General features: G+C 45.5%; 1 protein-coding gene across 1 annotated transcript in view; it reads left to right on the forward strand.

Annotated features, from left to right (window-relative positions):
* The window catches only part of LRP8 (LDL receptor related protein 8), a 167,063-nt gene extending 146,509 nt beyond the window's left edge, over window positions 1-20,554 (forward strand). Inside the window, exons 6-19 of the mRNA XM_063407063.1 lie at window positions 3,751-3,873; window positions 4,208-4,330; window positions 6,270-6,389; window positions 6,519-6,644; window positions 7,352-7,523; window positions 9,831-10,058; window positions 10,574-10,692; window positions 12,110-12,249; window positions 13,417-13,558; window positions 14,010-14,162; window positions 14,912-15,142; window positions 16,963-17,031; window positions 17,253-17,425; window positions 18,311-20,554. Coding sequence (XP_063263133.1) covers window positions 3,751-3,873; window positions 4,208-4,330; window positions 6,270-6,389; window positions 6,519-6,644; window positions 7,352-7,523; window positions 9,831-10,058; window positions 10,574-10,692; window positions 12,110-12,249; window positions 13,417-13,558; window positions 14,010-14,162; window positions 14,912-15,142; window positions 16,963-17,031; window positions 17,253-17,425; window positions 18,311-18,349 — 1,958 coding nt within the window. The 3' untranslated portion in view covers window positions 18,350-20,554. The remainder of the gene's footprint in view (window positions 1-3,750; window positions 3,874-4,207; window positions 4,331-6,269; window positions 6,390-6,518; window positions 6,645-7,351; window positions 7,524-9,830; window positions 10,059-10,573; window positions 10,693-12,109; window positions 12,250-13,416; window positions 13,559-14,009; window positions 14,163-14,911; window positions 15,143-16,962; window positions 17,032-17,252; window positions 17,426-18,310) is intronic.
* Window positions 20,555-20,920: the final 366 nt, after the last annotated feature.

Genomic DNA, 20,920 nt, shown 5'->3' on the forward strand with positions numbered 1-20,920 from the left:
CATCATTTGTTATAAACATTTTGGATTGGGAAATGAGTAGAGCAGAAATGAAGGGTGACAATTGGTGAACAGGTTTTGGCAGCGAGACAGCAAATAAATAGGAGGGAATGAGTCATTTCAGGAAAGCTGTGTGAGAACATTGGGTGGCTGGGGTTTTTTCTATAGCATATCTATTCAAATATGTATATATGTATATTTATAAAATGAACATTAGGTTAGATTTATTCGTCTCCAAATCTGGAATGGTTATATTTTAAAATGTCCTTTGCAACTTGCATTAGGGCATCCAGGAGGGAGAATAAATAACGCTTACAACTGACAGCAAGAAAGCAGACCCCTTGAGACCTGACCTCACACTTTCCTGCCTCTATCTCCCCATCTATAAAATTGGATTGATGCATTTTGCAAAAGTTGGGATTTTCTTTTTTGGGGAGGAAGGAAAAAAAACCAGAATCCAGAAGAAACTGAGGCTCAGGTTTGGAGTCTGGAATAAACCTGCTGAGTTTGGGTGATGCAGCTTTGTCCCCAGGATCTGTAAATGGGAAGTGTGTCTCTTTGAGGGCGCCTGTTAATTTAGCAGGGCTTTGGTAATTTGTTTTGTATGTGATTTGCAGAGGAGATGGCTGTAAAAATACTGAGATTTCAGTGATTTAAACCTTCCAAATTAGGCACATCAATTTTCTGAACATCTTGTGCAAATAAACAGCACGGCTCTTCCCTCTTCTTGGACCATTGCTTTGCCTTGGGAATAGCCTTAATGGGAACCTGCTGTCAGCTCTGCCAGTGGGACTCAGACGGGTCAGTGTCCCAAATCCAGGATAACATGGAATTCTCCAGAAAAATGCAGCAAAAATTAGAAATGCCATACATGCATTTTAATGCCTTTGTAATCTCTAGGAGCTGTTACTGTATCTGCCTTTTTAGATGTCTGTTAAGAGGCTCAGGGGCTGTTCCTCAAAGGTCTGAACTTCCACAGCTCTGGCGGGGTGAGAAGCGAGCCAGGAAACGCAGCCTGCTCTCCACACTTCTGTCTCTTCTTGAAGCTAAGCTTTGTGCAGTGGAGTACAGCCTCACATCTGTGTTTTGCAGTCTCTGTAGCAACTGAGCTAAGAATTGTGCTGTCATTCTTCTCTCAGTCTTGTGGTGCTTGTGCAACATTGTCTTTGCAATTCCTACAAAATTCTCCTTAATTTTAATTCATTTTAGGATTAGAAACCTGTCTGTTCTTAGCATTTAGCTATAACTGCTTTTTAGAAGAGCTTTGAAGATTACAGTTGAAGACAATTATAGGTTTTATAACAGCTATCTTCCAAATCTGTAGCTGTTGCCATGCAGATTTACTTGATAAACTGGAGACCTGTTTCTGCTGCAGAAAAGACAAAACCCCATTTGCTTTAATTACATGTTACACTTTTGTGAGGGGTTAATATTTATAGTCAGAAATGGAGGACCATCCTATCCTAGCCCCACACACAGAAGTTGCTACAGAAAAGGTGAAGCAAACTGGTTTTCAGGTTAGGGGTGAAGGCAGGAAATAATTGTGGTAAAGGAATTCTCAGTGAGACAACAGGAAAAGCCTTGCAGTGGCCAAGGCTGAGCTTGGCAGAAGTCAGGGGTTCCTGGGGAGGAGAGTGCTTTCTTCATGGTCAGGGCTTCCCAGGCAGGTGTCTGAGCATGCCATGAACAGTTTAAGCAGAAGTGACTCTGCCTTCCTGCAAGAGTTCTTGGTGCAACTCCCAGACCACGGCTTCGTTTCTTTCCCTCCTTCATTTTTCTGCATTTGGTAGAGCAGCAGATCCCATGTGCTTCGTTTGGAGCTGCTGTCCCAGATGTCCCACGGAGGGTTCCCATTCCTGTGCCTGGCTTTATTAGCTGAAACATGGCAGCACAGCTGGTCCCATAACTGTGCTTATTGCTTGGGACTTTTTTTGTCACTTTGCAGCTTTTTATGAATACAGTGCATATGGCTTTCCTCTCTAAGGAGCAGTGCTATTTCCAAACTTTCCTCATGTGAACACTGTATTTCTAATGACAGGATTTCTCCCTTCCCCCACCAGCCTCACAGTTGTGGCTTTTCCTGTCTCTGGTGTCTTTTTTTGGCTGAAGATGCACTGGAACTGTGGGAATGCACAAGACAGAGTCAAACAGACTTGATTGGCATAGCTGGTTTGATAACCAAGATGCCATGGCAGGAACAAACAGAAGTGTGAAAATTACAGAAGATGGGATTAAACCTGCTTATGGGAAGAGAGAAGATTCAATCAACTTCTGCAAGCAAAGAATTGTCATAAAATGCATGAGTTTTCTGTGTGATTTTTAACATGATTATTGTAGTAGAAATTATTACCCTCTCTGAAATAGTATATAAGCTTTTGGGAAACCTGAGTAAAATCGAATTCTGATCACTGAATCAGTCTTCCCATCCCTCAGTCAATTGCCAATACTGAACTAAGTCCAGTGAAGCATCCATGAACCTGGATCCTGCATCCTGAGGGATGCAATCACCAATAACGTGCAGTCTTTGTGCCACTGATACTTTATGGTATTGGTGCTGGCTCACTTCATGTCTGCAGCTCTTCCTGAGTTACCTGAGAGTAGTCATTTTTATATTAGAACCAGTTTGTCAAACTGTGCAGGGAAGTCTGAGACAGCTCTCACCTCCCATGTAGTAACACCAGTGCTGGCCTTCCTCACTACTCAGAAGCAGTGATTTTCTGCCAGACCATACCAGGACACAATCACGTGATGAAAGGCTGGAACCAGGAGCTCCCCAGGGTGTGCTGCCTTTATAGGATTTTAAGAATACACCTGATGGCCCCCTCAGAAGGAAGCTGCAAAATATATCCCAGGAGTGAGGAGCCTGTTTTCCAGGCTGCCTGTTCTGTCCCTGTGTCAGCACAGGGCTGGTCCCAGCTAGGGAGGTCTCTCATTCATTGTAACTTGGGGAGGGAAATAACGACTGCTTTTACCATGGTCAGTGCAGGTGTCTGGTTTATATTTTTCCCCAACTTTGCTGTTTATCAGATGTGGTTTGAGTCTGTTATAATCTGACCTGGACAAATGAATTTCAGGCATGAAAACTGGGCTGATATTGCGGATGTGTTTAGGGCTGGAAACCCCAAGAAACACCACAGTGCGGTGGAGCTCTTGTGTCTTCCAGTGGGCTGTTGGCTCGTGGCCATTTGGTAACCTGATGATTGGGTCTCGTTGCTGCCTTCATCCCTGCTGTGACCACACTGCTTTGGCAGAGTCACTGCAGGTCCCTTGCCTGGGCCTTAGCCCGCACGTGTTCTGAAATGGATCTGAAATGTAATTTCTGCTGAAGGAGGGAGAGCTGAGGGGCAGTTGCCTTTGCCTACCCAGTGTCACTGTACCCTCCCAGCTGGAAAGCAGCCTGGCCTCACACAGACTGCAGCCCCCAGAGCTGCCCCACTGCTGGGAGTTCTGCTGCCTGCTTGCTTTGTTCTGTGTCACCTGAGAAGCCTCACTGCTGGCACTGGGTCTGTTTTGACTGGGTGTCCTCACATGGGCTTTGATGCTGTTTCCCAAGGATGTAGGGGGTGGTCTGGGACAGCAGAGGGGCACAGGAGAACAGGGGCTGAGGCAGCTGCTGCCTCTGCTGCTGTGGTGGAAGCACCCTGACATTTGCTGACCGAGGATGCACCCCAGCAGTCAGAGGGACATGGCTGATAGATACCACACAAATGACTGAGTTCTGCGTGGCTGATGCATGAATGTGTTGTCTTAAAGCTCTGGTGACCTGCCAGCCAGATGAATTCCAGTGTGGCGATGGGACCTGTATCCATGGAGCAAAGCAGTGTGACAAGGTGCACGACTGTCCTGACAAGAGTGACGAGGCCGGCTGTGTCCAAGGTGGGTACAGGTGCTCCTCATACTCCATGGGGTAAATCTGCCAGGCTGTGTGGCCTCTGGAAAGGAAAGAGGCCTGTGCTGCTCCTCTGGGCCATGCCAAGCTGCTTCCTGTACAGTTTTAAGCCCTTCTGGCAGGGGGATTGCTTGGGAGAAGTGATTGTGCTGACCAGGCAGACTGCATGACTTGAAAAGTTCTTTGCATGCTCAGGCTCAATGTTCATTTGCTTAATCCCATCCCATTTCTAATGACGCCCTCCTGAGCTTTATGTCAGCCTGTTTGTTGTCACGAGCCTCATCTAACTTAGTTGCTTTCCTCTCTTGCCCAACATGACAGAGTCAGCATGTGAAAGTCCCAGCAAGTTTCAGTGTAAGAGTGGAGAGTGCATTGACGGAGGCAAAGTGTGCGATTCACATAGAGACTGCAGGGACTGGTCTGACGAGCCTCTGAAAGAATGTGGTACAGTACTTGCCTTCTACGTGTTGCTCCTGTTGTAACTGCTTCCCCTCTTCTCCATCTGCTGCTCACAGCTTTGAGTGTAACCACATGTAGCTGCTAATGCTATTTCTCACTCTGCTCCTCTCTCCTTGCCTTTATTCTCTCATCACCCTTCATATGAATATAATTAGTAGCTTAGTCTGATCATCTGTAAGTTTGAACTGTGCCCTTCTCCACTCAGTTTTTATTCTTGGAGGGATGTATGAACTGAGCATGGGACTAGGAATGAGGAATTCCCCCTCCCCAAATACTTGTGTCCTCCACAACACAGACCAGTTTATTTAGCCTCATTGCCTAAATTATCTTTGAATTCTAAGATGGTGATAACAACATAAAAATATAGTGTTGAAGGTGAAAACATGTAGAGTGGCAGCAACCCCTGAGACAGGACTTCAGCCATTTCTGGGTTGTACATGTTGCTGCTTCCCTGCAGTGACAGCAGGCTGCTCTCTGCCAGCTCTGGGCTGTGGAAATGCCAGCAGGGTTGGGGCTGTTGGAGCCAGAGGAACAGAGCTGTGCCCCTCTCCACAGGACAGCCCTCTCTTGCCTTTCCCACCAGACATTGTGGGCACCAGCCCCGATCTGCAGCATCATTCAAACACATCTGTGTGTAGTTTTGTGTGTTTTTTGTTTTCCCCAGTGCAGAGATGTCTCCAACAGGCATCTCCTTCCATGGCATCATGGAGCTCAGTGGCTGCCCCTTAAGTAACTGCAGTTCAGGAAGAACTGTCAGTCTGTCCCTGTTTCACACAAGGAGGAGTGTGTGCATGCCTAGTGCAGGTGCTCCTACCTCATGCTTCCAGCATGCCCTTGCTTTCTTCCACTAATCCACATCTTACTGACTTAATTGGGTTGTTTCCATTCCTTCCAAGAGCAATGGTTACATGGCTCTGCTATGCTGCTCACATGCAGAGGGCAAGGAAGCAAGAAGTAAAAAATAAATGAAAAATTTGCCTTTAAATTGCATTATAGGCTGGAGCAAATTTGTTTTCCTTGTTCTGGTGAGTCCACTATCTCAGAAATCCCACAGCTCCTGTTCAGCAGTCTTCCTTAAGGAGAGAACTTCCTCTCACCTTTTGTAGGTCAATTACAACAAGAAGAAATGTTTTCTCTGACAGGAAACCAGCTTTTCCCAAGCTCTCATTCAGTTCTACTTTCAAGAATCCATTTATTCTGTTTTTCATTTCAGCACTTGAGAGCAGGATCAGAGAGGTGGCCTTGGATTAGAAAAGGCCCCAGGAGAGGATGGGGGCTCATAAACTGCACACTGGGGCTGCTGGGGGCTGCCAGCAAAGACTCTTGTGGGGGATGTTTTTGTGGGAGGACTGTATCTCAGTGCTAATGGAGTATCTCTGACAGACTGCACTTCAGTGTTTTCTGGAATTTTTCACATAAATCATTTCTTGGAGCTAGATGGGAAAATAGTACAGTATTTCAAAATAGCTGGCCCTTGGGAGATGAGAGTCCCCCAGCATGAATTATTAAAGCTCAGAGAGACTGTTCAGAAAAGTCAACATGAACCAGCACACGGGGAAGGAGGAGGATGCTGGAGAGAGCCCTCAGGTCCCCTGGAAGTTTCTCACATGTGGCAGAACAGCTCAAAGCAGCACCTCTCTGCTGGGATGAGATGCAGAGACTCACATACGCTGTATCCCCAGGGCTCCCCATTCATTCCGCCACTAGCTTTGAGTCCAAATGATCCCCCAGCGTGGGTTTGGAATAATAAAGAGCAAGAAAGTGATACAGTGGAGGCTTCCTGTCTCTGAAGGCACTTGTGCTCTACAGGGCCAGTACCAAAACTGATAGAAATGGGGAAATTTCTGAGGAAATCTCTTCATTTTATTCAACCTCACAACTAAAAGCTCCCGTTTGTCATGGGTGATCTGTGTATCCCCTGCAGGTGTTAATGAATGCTCGATGAACAACGGTGGCTGCTCACACATATGCAAGGATTTGAAGATCGGTTACGAGTGCGAGTGCCCGCCTGGATACAAGCTTCTGGATAAAAAAACGTGTGGAGGTAATTGACATGCAAACAGCAGTCCCTTGTGTTTCACCATAGAGAGACGTGATTATATTCACTTGAGCATTGCTCCATCACAGATGGTTTGATTTCAAGTTATTGATGGGTTTCAAACACTCCTTTCAGACATAGATGAATGTGAGAATCCAGACGCTTGTAGCCAGATCTGCATTAATTACAAGGGAGACTACAAATGTGAGTGCTACGAAGGCTACGAGATGGACACCCTGTCCAAGAACTGCAAAGCTGTAGGTAAGACAACGCCACAGGCACTAAAACTCTGCTTGCTCAACAGCACAACTCCGATAAGAAAACACGCTCGCAAGGCTGAGGCAGGGGAGCGGAAACAAAAGGAAACACGCGAAGCAAGCAAAGACGTTTCACTGCGAGCAGCACAGAGCTGCTGCAGCAACAGCAGATGCGTCTCTAGGCAAGAACTACTGATCGTGCAGATCAGAATATTTTAACAGTGTACAGAGCAAGATTGCAGTCACTACTTGGCTGTTTGAAGCTGAAACTAGAAAAGAAAGTCTCTTGACAGGTGTTATTGAAAACAGTGCAGCAAAAACATTTAGTAGTAGTATTGAAAGAAAGAAAACATCCCGGTTAAAACAGGGTATCTGAGCCACCCCTCCACCCTCCCAGCTGTACGTCACCAAAATCTGGCCCAGGATTTTGTGCTGAAATGAATTGAAGATGAGGCCATTCCCCAGAGTTTTGCTTGTGGCTTAGCAGAACAGGCTGTCCAAGTGCCAGCGTATGTCCAGGGAGCACGGGGTGCCTGCCTGTGTCAGCACTGCCTCTGGAGCAGTTTCCTCTTGCTTCCAGTGTGCTGTAAAGCTTCTGTACAAACACAGCTATCAGTGACTGATAGTTCCATTGCTGTTTGAGAAATGAAAGCTGAATCCAGCCCTTGGGACAGCTGCTGAAGTGACAAATGTGCTGATTCTCTGTGGTAGGCAAGAGCCCGTACCTGATCTTCACCAACCGCCACGAGGTCCGTAAGATAGACCTGGTGAAAAGGGACTATTCCCGTATCATTCCCATGCTGAAGAACGTGGTGGCGCTGGATGTGGAGGTGTCCACAAACAGAATATACTGGTGTGACTTGTTCTACCGAAAGATCTACAGGTAAGGGGCAAGAGGGGATGTGTGTGTTGGTCCCTTCCCAAAGCTGCATTCCAGCTGTATCCCCTGAATCAGTCCAGAGAGCAGTGCAGGGTACAGGGCACCTGAGGGCTTTTCTGCCCTGACAGGATTACCTGCTGTGACCCAGACTTGGTAATCTTTTTTGGGAATTGATAAAGACACTAGAGGCTTGTGCAGTTATCCCTTTGATAATACAGGGTGACTTTTCATCAATGCTGCACTCATGCAGTTAAATGTAGGCTCTTATTTCCTGAACCATGGATTCTGCAAAGCAGGGCTGAGGCTGCAGCCACGCTGTGAGTGTTGTATGGGAGGCCACTATGGACCTGGCATCTGGAAATGCAAAGCAGGTGAATGATAGGAGCAAGGAGGCAGCAACACAGGCACAAGCTGCTGCCCACTGTAGTCTCTGGTAGACTGGATTTAAATTCACAGCACCAGACCACATTACATGTTCTGTAACTCCTTCTCACTCCTCCTTCAGCTGTTTTTATGGCATCCATCACAGCTATTATGTGCTGGGGCTTGTGAGTGTGCTTAGCCAAAAAAGCATTTAATTTATGTGCTGAAAATCCCCCGTGCATATCCTGATTTGCACAGCTATTGCAGCTTCTGCAGTGGCCTGCTCTGGGTTTCAGCTAATGACCAGGCACAGGCTGACTGGTGTCAGCACGGGGGAGCCGGGCCAGGGTTTCTACAGGCTCTGGTAGCTCCCATGCTCTGCAGGGATACCTGCCCAGGCTGTGCAGGCTGTGGACCACCAGTAGCTGGGCAGGTACCCCGAGGGGCCTGTGGGGCTCTGAAAGGGGGGGGTATGGTTCAAAAGAAAGCTGTCAGCACTCACTGGGTCTGTCTGGGCAAGGGCTGAGTTCGTACACAGAGAATTATCCGAGACACTGCTCCCAGCAGCAAACATGCTGGGAGTCCCTGGGAACAGGCAGTCTCTGCTTGACAGGCTATTGCAAGGTGAAAACTGCAGTACAGGAGGTAATCGCTGGCAAGAGATCCCTTCTTTCATAATGGTCACCTCACTTGCCTTTCCAGATTCTGTCCTGTTGAGGTGATGTCTCCTTTGGGGTGTCAGATCTTTTACAGTATTTAGTTACTGCAAGAACTGAAATGTCACCTGGACTTGAGCCCTTCCCTTGAAGATGCAGGAGCCTCTTGGCTTTCCCTGCTGGGCAGGCATAGGTGAGAAGCAGGGAACACAACTGTTCCACTGGCAAGGGAGTGCCTGGCCTGGAGCTGTGCACTGAGAGCACAGGGTGCTGCTCACACTGGAATCAGGGACTCTTGGGAGCACTGTCACATGCCCATAGAGCCCTGGGTCAGAGACAAACCAAAACCGTTCTTGTAGGGAAGATGCAGCAGTGTGCTGGTGATCCAGACTGACTCTGCATGGCTATTCCAGCCCTGACTGCAGACTGTAAAACTGTCAGGAATTCCTGGGTTTAGACGGTTCAGTTCCAAGGCTCTCATCTGATACTGGAGAACTCAGTTCCCAGACAATTCACCTTCTCATTCCATGAGCAAAGGCAGGATGGGCAGTGAAGGATGTGAAGCATCTTACGATTTCAAATGTTTGGGGTGAGGGGCAGAAACTTCCTGCTGTTTTAGAACTGTTTTAAGATGTACTGAGATATTCCAAGAGCCAGACAAAGCTTCTACAAACACTGATGCAAACTCAGAATAACTAATTTCAGTTCACTCAGCAGAATTGCTATTGAGAGCAGAATCAGCCTGTGTGGTTGTAGGAGCAACATTCCAGTTATTTATGAAGCATCCATGTGGAGTCTGCTGCCTTTCGTTATCATTTGGAAAGATTTTAAAGCTGCCACTAATATTTAGTGAACATTTTGTTTGTATCTAGTGAAATCACTTGCCAAATTAATGCAGCTTCATGAATTCCTTTGATGAATCATAATTAGCTACACAGCCCCTAATTCTGCGGTACATTTAAGCACATTTATTGCATGCTCAGTTCAACTCTGTTCAGCAGAGCCCTGGAGATTATATTTTTCATGTCTATAAATGCCACAAATCAATGCTGTTGAACATGCCTGAGTAAAATGTTTTCGTGAATTGTGCAGTTATGATAGGAAGCAGGTAGAACAACGAAATGAGCAGTTCCCTACTGTGGAAATGCTGCTGGACAGGAATGGGGAAATAAGAGGCTGCAGGAGAAAGCAGAGGGTTGCAGGAGCACTGTAAGGGTTCCTGTGTCAGCCACAGTGCCCCTAGCCCAGCCCTGGGAGCTGTGTGGGAGCCCTGTGCCCCCTGTCCCTGCAGCGCCTACATCGACAAAGCGAGTGACACGGCCGAGCAGGTGATCCTGATCGACAGCCAGCTCAACTCCCCCGAGGGCCTGGCCATTGACTGGGTGCACAAGAACATCTACTGGACTGACTCTGGAAACAAGACCATCTCAGTGGCCACTGCAGATGGAAGCAGGAGAAGGACACTCTTCAACAGTGACCTCAGCGAGCCCAGAGCCATTGCTGTGGATCCCACACAGAGGTAGGTGTGAACACCACAAACACCCCTTTGCCAACAGAGACATCCCAGCCTTTTTGCCCCTCTGACAAACTTGAGGGTAGTTTTCATCTCACCAGGACTTCAGATGCCCTTTAAGATACACCCTGCAGTGGGACTGTGGAGACGCTTTAACTAACCCTTGGCAAGGTCCCTGCTGTTAAAGAGAGTTCAGGGCCAGTTCATGTGTTCAGTGGGCCTGAGCTGGTCCTGGCACAGAGGTTGTGCTGAGAAATGAGGTCTGTCTGACTTGTGTCTGGGCTGTTTGGATGAGTGAATGCCAGGTACCTAACAGGCACAGAGGGGAGTTTTCAGGAGTTAGTTACTGGGGTGAGATGCTGCATTTCGGTGCAGGTTTTGTGGCAGATTACCCAACAGGAGAGATGCACGTGGTTCCACCAGCAGAATTAACTGCTATAATAAGGAGAGAACCTGCAATCAGCAGTGCAGGTTTCTTAGTCAGGAGTCCAGGTTATTGGTGTCTGACCTCTGCCTCTCAGGTTCATGTACTGGTCTGACTGGGGAGACAAGGCCAAGATCGAGAAGGCCGGTCTGAATGGCGTGGGGCGGCGGGTGCTGGTCACCGACAACATCGAGTGGCCAAACGGCATCACCCTGGGTAAGTGTGCCCAGTCAGGGCTGCAGCACCCCTGGGGCTGGAGGAAATCCGCTTTTATTGTAAAGCAGGAAAAACAAAATTGTAAATGCTCAAAGGCACCTGCACACACAAACTGATCTGTCACTACTGCTCACAAATGTGAGTTCCCTTGTTTCAGCAGCACAAACAGGAAGTCTTGATGCAGTCAGAACCTCATACTGCAGGAGCTGCCTGTCATTGTGCCTAAAGCAAATGGAAATTTTGGGGTAGGATGCAGAGCTGTGACAACCCTCTAGAAGTCTGAAAAGCTCTGAATCCTCGGTGTTAAATGTCTCTGTATGGGCCTGTCTCAGGGCAGTGTCAGGATCCTGCTCTGGACTGAAGAATGATGCACAGTGTATCAGGGAACGGCACAGGGCCTGCAGAACCCATTCCCTGTCACCATTCCCTGCCTGTCCAGCTGCTCAGGGCAAGTGGAACCCATCAGAGGGCTGTGGTGGTTCTCACTGCCACACCAAGCAGCAGAGTGGGCAGGAGGTTCCGTGGAGCAGCAGGGAACATCCTGCTCTGGAGTTGGAGCTCTGTGTGTTTAACACTAAGCAGATGTGGGGTTCTCTCCTTGGCTTTGAAAATGCTGGCTGTGGCACAGATGGTGGAGGAAATGCTGCTGCCATTACGTACTGCTGAAGTGCTACTGCTGTGAACAAATAATGTCATCATTTAGTAATTAAAAAATTAATTAATGACTTGCTTAATTATATAACTTGTTTTGTTGGTTCTCATCCACTTGCATTCTGTTCAGTGAATCCCATCCAAAATGAGTGAATTTGCTCCAGAAAGAGAAATGCAGTGCTTAGCATTCCAAATATTGGATCCTTTCCTCCCACTCTCACCTGCACCCTCCCCAAACCTGGCTGGTTGTGGTAGGGCTATCCCCACCAGCAGGTTGTCCCAGCCTGCAGCATAAGAAGGGTTTCTGGGCCCAGGATCCTTCACTGAGAATGTGTGAACCTGACAGCTCCTTTAGAGAGGGGTTTCATTGGAATCTCAGTAGTTGTTCTCCAGCAAGAGGCCAAGGCCTGAACAACCTTGGGAGGGATGAAGCTCCTCACTCAGGCACTGATGGAGGGAATCTGGGAAGCCCAAACTGCTGCTCCCCTGCTGCTCCTGGTAACAAAAGAACCTCATTGTACAAGGCTGTCAGTCAGGCATTCCCCACACACACACACAGCAGAATGTTCCTCCTTTTTAATCTTATTTATAGGGTCTTATCCCAGCATATCTGGGCACTGATTCAAAATCAGAACTAGTGTTAAAAAAAAAGAAGCCCAGTAATAAAGAGATTAGTCATGCTGCCAGCAGGAAAAACATGCTGGGCAAGAGCAAAAGAGTTGCAAGAGCTGTGTGTAATTTTGCTTCATTGTGTTTTACTTTCCAGATTTGCTGAATCAGCGTCTCTACTGGGTAGACTCCAAATTGCATTCACTGTCCTGCATTGATTTCAACGGCAGCAACAGAAAAGTTCTGATCTCCTCTGTGGATGATCTGAGCCATCCTTTTGGCTTGGCAGTGTTTGAGGTAAGAGTGGAAAACGGATGCAGAACAGACTGGAGCCTGTAAGAGGCCTCAGAGCTCCTCTTGATGAAAAGCTCTGCCTTTTGCACAGCACAGAGCTCAGTGTGGGCAGTCACTGCTATAGAAACCGATTAACCTCGTGTGGGTTCAGCAGGGAAATTGGTTACTAAAGCCCTTAATCAAGAGCAAAGTGTTATCTAATGCTTTTACCTAATGCAGCACCAGTGCATTAAATGATCAGGGAACAAAGGCTTCAACTTTGGTGCTCTCTGTAGGTAAGTTATAGCAGGGAAAGGTCCAGTTGCCTTGTGGCTCAGGAAAACCCTTGTCCTTAAATCCCTTACTGCTCCTATGTGAAGTGTGATATCTGGGCATCTAACTTTGGGCATAGGTTTCTCCAGGTCATTGTTGTTCTTTAGCGCTATCCCTATCAGCAGCATTTGGAAAGATCTCTGAAGTTATTTCACCTCTCTCCATCCTTCCTGGTATGAATGGCTGAGCAGAATAACAGACAACCCTTTTGCTTTTGCTGAGCTGCTCTTGTTGTCCAGCAGTGTGGCCCTCCTTACAGAAATACACACAGGCTGAGGAGGCAGCAGCACACACGGGTGACCAAGCTGTTAAACTGTTTGGGAACTATGATTCCTGGGTAGCTCTTCCACCAGTAGTTCTGCATCTCCAGTCATAGTACGCATGCAAAAGATAGTAATATAAAAGAGAAACGAGTGCTCAGCTTCCAGATGTGCTCTAGGCACTGGCCTCTTCACCTGTTTAATGCAGGTCTTATCTTGGGAAAGGAGGAAAAAACCAGCAAGGTAACAAATGTTTCTAGTATAGAATGTATGGCCCTTTGCTCGTGATCTACCCCAGCTTACAAAGAAAAAGCAGTCCAGAAACAACACGGATGCACCCTGTCTGTACCTTACCAAATTTCTGCTCCCCCACCTCAGTGTCAGAGCTACTCAAAATTCCACAGCACTCTGTAAACTCGTAGGAGTGCTGGGCTTTTGAACATTGCCCAGAATAGAAAAAAGCTGCAGACAGAAGTGGCGTGAACAGAAGGTGCTCCGAGGTAGGAGCATGGTGCACTGACTTTGTGACTGCTGGAGTTTAATCCAGCTGGAGCAGGATTGGAGCAGGCTGGGTCAGGAGTCTGTGCATTCCCCACAGGACAGAGTGTTCTGGACTGACCTGGAGAACGAAGCCATCTTCAGCGCAAACAGGCTCAACGGCTTGGACATCTCCATTCTGGCAGAGAATCTCAATAACCCTCACGACATCGTGGTGTTTCATGAATTAAAGCAGCCCAAAGGTAAGAGGTGTCCTCAGGATGTCACGGCCCTGTGAATCAGGTTTGTTTGAGCTGGCAAATGAAATGCTCCCTGATGGTTCTTGATGAGAGAGAATGCTCAGGTAATAATGGGAAATCAATGCCTAATGTTTGAAGTTCCTGCATAATTAATTCAGCAGCAGCATTTATTGACGAATCTGCAATTTGCTAATAGCTGTTTAATTAGCATCTTTGATAACAGTGAGTTACTCTTGTCACTGTGATGCTTCCCATTCATTATGTATTTGGGAAGTTTTTATAATACTTTCTAAGGTTCCACTCCACCATATGAACTGTAAAGATGCTTAAGCAGCCTGATAAATTGAGGTAGGGAGTGGGAGAAGGTCTTTTCGGATGATCTGATATTTCTTTGCCAAGGGCAAGAAATAAATAATTAGAAAAATAACTTGTCTTTTCTTCCATCCTTGCACAGCTCCAGACTCCTGTGAGCTCAGCCCCCAGCCAAACGGAGGCTGTGACTATTTGTGTCTTCCTGCACCTCAGATCTCCCCCCACTCCCCCAAGTACACGTGTGCCTGTCCTGACAATATGTGGCTGGGTCCCGACATGAAGAAATGCTACAAAGGTAAATACAACCACGTCTGCATTTCACTGTCCCAACAAAACCATACAGTGAATTTATCTCCTGATGGTGAAAACACAAACACTAACTTCTGTGTTCCACTCCTTGCTGCCCTCTGAGCACAGCAGCACCATGGTGCCCTTTGCTGAAAGCTTGCTTATTTTGGCAATCTTAACCAGAAAAAGATACAGCAGGAAGGGGGGGAAAAGGGCTAGGGACCAGCACTAAAAGTGTGAATAGTCAATAAACCATTAAATTGATTACTCATATATTGACATATTGATTATGTAATCTATATATGCAATATATACTTCTATATATTTAGGTATTTATATATCTATCTGTAGATAGATACCAGATCTGGAGAGGCCACGGTTGTTGCTGATAATATCCCGAAGAGATGAGTGGCTTCACTGTAGTTTTTCCTAACATGCAATGAGTTCCTGGCACAAATTCAGAATCTTAGGAGGTTCTCAAAAACCCCCAAGTTTATGAACTTCTTAGCTACCTTCAACACAAAGTGCTTTTTTTATTAGTATTTGTATTAGTATTTAATTAATCAAGTTGTGCTTCAGGAAATCATTTCTGTAGCTTTAGGCAGAGAACTGTTGATAGTTTGACTGCCTGGGAAACAGAACTGGAATTTGGTTTCTGCTTCTCTTCATTAAACACAACAGCCCTTCCCTGTTTGTATCACCATTTGTTTGGTGTCCTTTCTTTAACCAAGTTTCACCGTTGCTCTTGGTTTTCAGACCTCCCAACCCCTGCAGCTCCTGCAGTGGTTTCCACAAGCACAGCGCCCCGCACTGGTGGCACCACCACCATCGCCGCTGTACCTGGCAGCGCCAATGACACCACTGAAGTTGTCCCCAAGGCTGTCCCAGAAGCTACAATCACCACCCCAAGTCTCCATCTGCCTTCCACCACATCCATCCTGATAGATTCTGAGATGACCACTGGAAACAGCAATTTATCACAGCACTGTAAGAGAATGAGATTCCTTTTCCTCTTCTGTATCACAGCTCCTGGTGCACTGATGTCTGAGTTCCAGGGGGTCAGGTGCAGGCACACGCTGGTGCACAGCAGGAGACACCAGCTCCTCTCTCTGCAGGCACTGGGTTACGATGGCTGCTGCCATTCCAGTCCCTTGGCATGTCAGGAACTTGTATCAGCTTTTATCCAAGGCACTTGAACAGCCCTGAGAGTTCACATCAGCCCTTGCCTTGTGCCCAGTACTGGCTCATCCCAGCTTCAGCACTGCAGACAGTAGAGTGGATGATTCTGCAGGTGCTTCACCTATTTTAATTGTTTAATTATTAATGTGATCCAGCACAAGTTGTGGGTGAGAAATTCCCCCTGTGCATCTTTGTGCTGCTGGCCGTGTGGAATCCCTACAGCCCAAGACAAGCTGCCTCTGGTTTGTGTGGCCGTGCTTGGCATGTAAATGTGGCCTCATCATGACACAGGTTTGAAGTTTTGCATTATTTATCAGAAGAGCATCCCAGTGGAGAGCACTAATAGGCTCCCCTCAATGGAACCAGCCTCCATCTCAGAACCATCAGGCAATCCCTCCAGGTCCTGCTGCCAAAGCAGAGCAGAAAGGCTGAACTGCTGTCCAAAAAAAAAATTCTAGTCCAGAGAGAAGATTTTGCTCTGCAAGACCTCAAACAGACATGTATGTTTAAAAACAGTAAAATGCTGCTTTTCCCCAAATGTTTCACTGTTTCCATTACTTCTGTAAAGCAGCAATACATCATCCCTAGGTGCAGAGCTGTACTCTGTGAGGAAAGCAGAGTCCAATGGTTAAAATGCTTCAGTTCTCTTTGTGCAAGTTTCTTTCAAATGCAATAATTACCTTTTTAATAAGCCACGGAAGCGAGGTGCTTTTATTGCCCACTTTGGAAATAGTCTGGTTTGTTATTAAGTAAATAACTAATGTTTCAGCCTGCCACAGGGAGGTATTTAAAAGTTGCATGATTTCATGTATCAAAAGAAAAAGCACAGTTAGTTTCTCCTCTTGCAACTCCTGATATTTTAACAAAAGGAAATTTTCTCTACTGACACCCTACATGAGAGCTCAGAGCGAACATTTTAAAGTAGAGAACTTGAAAGATTATATTGAATTTTTAAAATTATATTTTCTGTATTTTCCTCTAATTGCTTTTTTCTCTTATAAGTACACTGTTGAGTCTTAGGACCATTCTTGCATGCTGAGGCAGGCTGCAGCAATGAGGGATAGATGTGTTCAACTAACTCCTTAGCTGTAAATAATGAAAAAAAAAGGAAAAAATCAAACAGAGAAGCTGTGCAGATGGCTTTGAACTACATTCTTTTTCTGACAGTCAGTGAGTCATTAATTGTGTCAGTACTAGAAAGAGTTCTGCTGTGGATTTTTAGGAGCACTGTTTACCATCGCCTGATCTGTGCATGGCATTTCCATTAAATGTCAGGTTTTTAAAACTGGCCTCCTTTTTTGTGCTTGGAAATTGAAGGCCCGAGCACAGTCACCCATTTCTGGTCAGAGCTTCTCTGGCAGCCCTGGACCAGTGTGTCCCTGGCCCCGAGCTCTGGGGTGTCCCTGTCCTGGCGGGGCGGCAGTGCTGCAGGGACCGCGTCCCTCAGGAACTCAGCCCCGACCTGTGTGCGCTGCTCAGTGTCACCAGAATAATTTTATTATGAAACCTTTTGTAAATTCTTTAATTGCAAAAGCTTTCTGATGGGCAGAACAGCACGGGTACTAACAGAAAACATTCTTTAGAAGCAGCAAACAAGTTAAATGATCACAACACTTCTGTAATTACAGATGCAAATGATGATGAAGGCTTCGGTTCCACTGTGACAGCAGCTGTGATTGGAATTGTCATTCCTGTGGGTAAGCAGATTGGATTTAACCTTTGAAGATCACACCAAAATATTGTATTTACCACACTAAATACACTTTTCCAGTTTGCAAGGGTGGGGTGGGAAAGAGTACAGGAACTGCTAAATTGGGGTAAAGTAGCCCAGCTTTGAGAGAATGTTCTGAGGATGGCTGCCAACATGGGACCAGCCCAGCAGATCCTGCCTAACAGCCCTTTCTCTGCCCTTCCTCAGTGGTCATTGGCCTGCTGTGCATGGGGGGATACCTCATCTGGAGAAACTGGAAACGGAAGAACACTAAAAGCATGAATTTTGATAATCCAGTGTATAGGAAGACAACAGAAGAGGAAGATGAAGACGAAATCCACATTGGGCGAACTGCCCAAATTGGACACGTGTACCCAGCAGTAAGTACCTGAGGGGATGGCTGGTGAAGATGATTCATTCTGTTGAGAGTTCCAATACAGAATTTAGATTAGTGTTGCTTATTTGCCACGTAATGACAAAAACCAGAGCTTCTTTAGTATCATTGATTAGGCAGAAGCCTTAACTTCTGGCAGCTCATGCAGTTGTCTTAGAATTTAGTGCTCTGGGTTTGATACTCTGCTCAAATGAAGAATAATTGTCCTAATCAAGGTATCCACCTGACAAATGTAAAGCTCCCTCAAGAGCTGCCTCAGGATGGGACAGGTGATTACTCATCCTCTACTGGATTCCATTATATCTGTGCTTAGGCTGCTACCAACTGTCCAAACTATCCTAAGGGTAAATTGAGTTCCTCTACAAACCAGGGAGAGTATTTTCTCTACAGTAACACTATAAAGAAAAGTCACATTCCTCACAAGGAGAAGGGAATGAGGTTCTGTAAGAAATTAAGGAAAAGGATCCTCTGCCAGAGCAGCATCCCTGGGGAGAGAAGCACTGGCAGCTGTAAGTGCATTGTATTTTCAGAAGAGAGCAGGAAGATCCAGAGCAATGAGTGAAGGCAATACAGCTCCTGTAGGCAGGCAGGTGGGTGGATAATGTCCCCTGTCATCTGACAGTCCCACACAAGATCACACTGGAGAAAATGCCATCCCTTACAAGGAATTTTATCCAAGATACATGGGCAGGAAACTTCCCAGCACCTCTTTAGTAACACTTGAGCAAGTGACCTCATTTGAGGAGGAAAAAAATCATTATCTAGAATAGACTTGTCACCAATAGAGCAGGGACACCCATGAGAGTTCTACCAAGAAATACAAGCTAGCACCAGTATCACAGTTCTCAAGAGTGTGTTTTTCCCTCCCCAGCGTGTAGCATTAAGCTTAGAAGATGATGGGTTACCATGAGGATGAAGATGCTGCTCCAATCATCTGAACACTGAACAAATCTGCTTTGGGTCACAGAACCTGCTTCTTCTTTTTGATCGTTATTTATGTTGCAGAAGGGTAACCACAAAGTTATAATGAACTGCAAACATCCAAAGGATGTGAGAGTTTTGTATGTATAATCTTTTATACACATTTTAACTTGTTGCACTACCCATTTGTGATAGTGAATAAGCAACAGCTGAGCTACTAACTCAATGTACATAACCAGCCAGGCTGAAGGTTCGGTAGCTATTGCTTTATTTTAAGACTATATTTATAGATATTTTGTAAATATGTTGAATATGCTTTGTGGCTATCCATCAACATAAGTAAAATAAATTCTGTACAGGCAGTTTAGAAATATTTATTAACAAAATCTGGATTATAAGATCTGTTCTGTAAATATAGTAGAGGGGTGAGAGTATTTATTTTTTGTATGTTTGGCTTGCTGTGCATAGATTATCTGTGTATATATCTATCTGGACAAGATAGATATATAGGTATATAAATATATACATATATAAAAATATATATACATATATTTTAAAACTACTAGCCTACATTTATGAAAATTAGGGATAATTGAATTTTTACAGGATGTTTGCTTTGAAATCTAAAGACACTATATAAGAAAGAGCTGTAGTGTAAGGTAGCTGACCAGTGAAGCACTCCAGAACAAACAGCTCCCGATTCCTATCCTGACTCTTAAGGGCTGCTTTCACATTTTCCAGTCTATCCATGAAGAATCCATGCAAGTGCATTTAACTGGAGAGCTACTGCCTACAGCATTTCAGTCAGGAGAAACTCCTACAGCACCCAGGGGTTTTGTGTTGTTGCTTTTTTACAGCTCGGTACAAATCTGATTTGGTTTTTGTTAGTTTGTTTTTAAATGTAAATCTAAAAGCTTTTCCACACTGGGAATCTTGCACCTCTTGAATCAGCTCAGATTGAACAGAAACAAAGATTTAGCCATGTATTTCCACACTCCCAAGTGAGCACTCCCCCTGGCTCATCAGGAAAATAACACAATAACAGAAGTCACTTCCCTCCCTCCTTGCCCTTGTCCCTGCTCATCCTGATAAAAAATCCAATTTCAGGAGCTGCTGTGGCACACACAGAACTCTTCCAAAGCTCCAAACCCATGGAACAAGCTGCCCCATGGCAGGAGCACAGGGCACTGGGCAAAGAGGCCAGAGCAGGTTACAGACTCCTGGCCTTTGCAGCGTCTCTGGCTGAGTCGTCCTGCACCTGGCAGGAAAAACACTTGGTATTTCTCATCTCATTCTCTGGGATTTCCTGGGAATTCTGTGGGAAGTGAATACACTTACCTCCCACTGCATAATGGACTAGTGCTTCCTGAACTGTACCAAATCCTAGAGAAATCTTCATCAGTTTTTATGTCAGTCCAAGCTTTTGTATTTGAGTGAGTAGAAGAAACTCAGGCTGAGTAGGTTTGGGGTTGTTTTTTTTTTCCTTTTGTTTTCCTTTCTATTTGAATAAATTTACAGAGTGATGTGAGCTGGAAGCTGATTCTTGACTAAGAGAAGGAAGAAAGTGTGTAAAGCCCTGGTATGCATTACAGACATAATACATACTCTCAAATGCCTCATGGCCTGCATAGACAATACAGAAGTAATCAAGCATCCTTCTAGTCCAAATTTTAGATTTTAAGGCAGTGACAAAATGAGTGACATATCCCATTATTATTGTTTTAAGGTATGAAGCTCTCTTTCTACAAATCCATGCACTGTGTGCATGAAGAAAAAAGCTGAGAAAGGCTGTATGTGATAACACTGTAACTAACAGACGAATGTAAATATATATGAAAGTTCTACAGTTTTGATACTTTTTTAAGAACACACAAACAAACCTGTACAAACCATGTGTAAAAGGCTGCAGGTTTTTTCAAACCATTGTAAATGAACTCAATGTGCAGTGCTGATTTCAACCTTTACAGATTTATAACTACTGAGAAGTCAAACACCAAATTTGTTTTTTAAGAAATTAATTATTTTAAATAATGGCTCAGATTGGTAGGGTGATATTTAACATTGTAATCATTTCTGCTCTGTCTTGTCATACTGAAGTTCTGTTAGAGTAAGTTCTTGCTTGGTGCCTTTTGTGTTTCAGTTCTTACCTTCCAGACAAAAGGCCCAGGGAGGGGCGGGGGGGCTCTGTGTAACACTTGCTGTACTGGAAACCAAATGAACACGTTTGTAAAACAGTGCACTCTTTCTATAGAAAGATTAAATTTTTTTATCTGGGATTGCTGAACTGATTACTTCATGGTGTCTGAAAGGGGACTGTATCATATTTTGGTGTGAGTTTTCCCTAACTCCAGAGTGGGGTTTGGGAGCAGTGCTGAGTAATGCAGCTGTCCAGCTGCAGTGTCACAGCAGCAGCACTGGGGACAGTTCATATCTCACAACAGAGCACTTTGTTCTCCACTCTTTTTCTGCCACGTTGGTATTGGTCATCTGCAAATCACATGGCAAACAGCACCAGCTGCATTTCCTTCAGCTGAACAAGTCCATCAGTGCTGTGGCTGAG

Source organism: Prinia subflava, chromosome 10, assembly GCF_021018805.1.
Source record: "Prinia subflava isolate CZ2003 ecotype Zambia chromosome 10, Cam_Psub_1.2, whole genome shotgun sequence".
Lineage (NCBI taxonomy): Eukaryota > Metazoa > Chordata > Aves > Passeriformes > Cisticolidae > Prinia > Prinia subflava.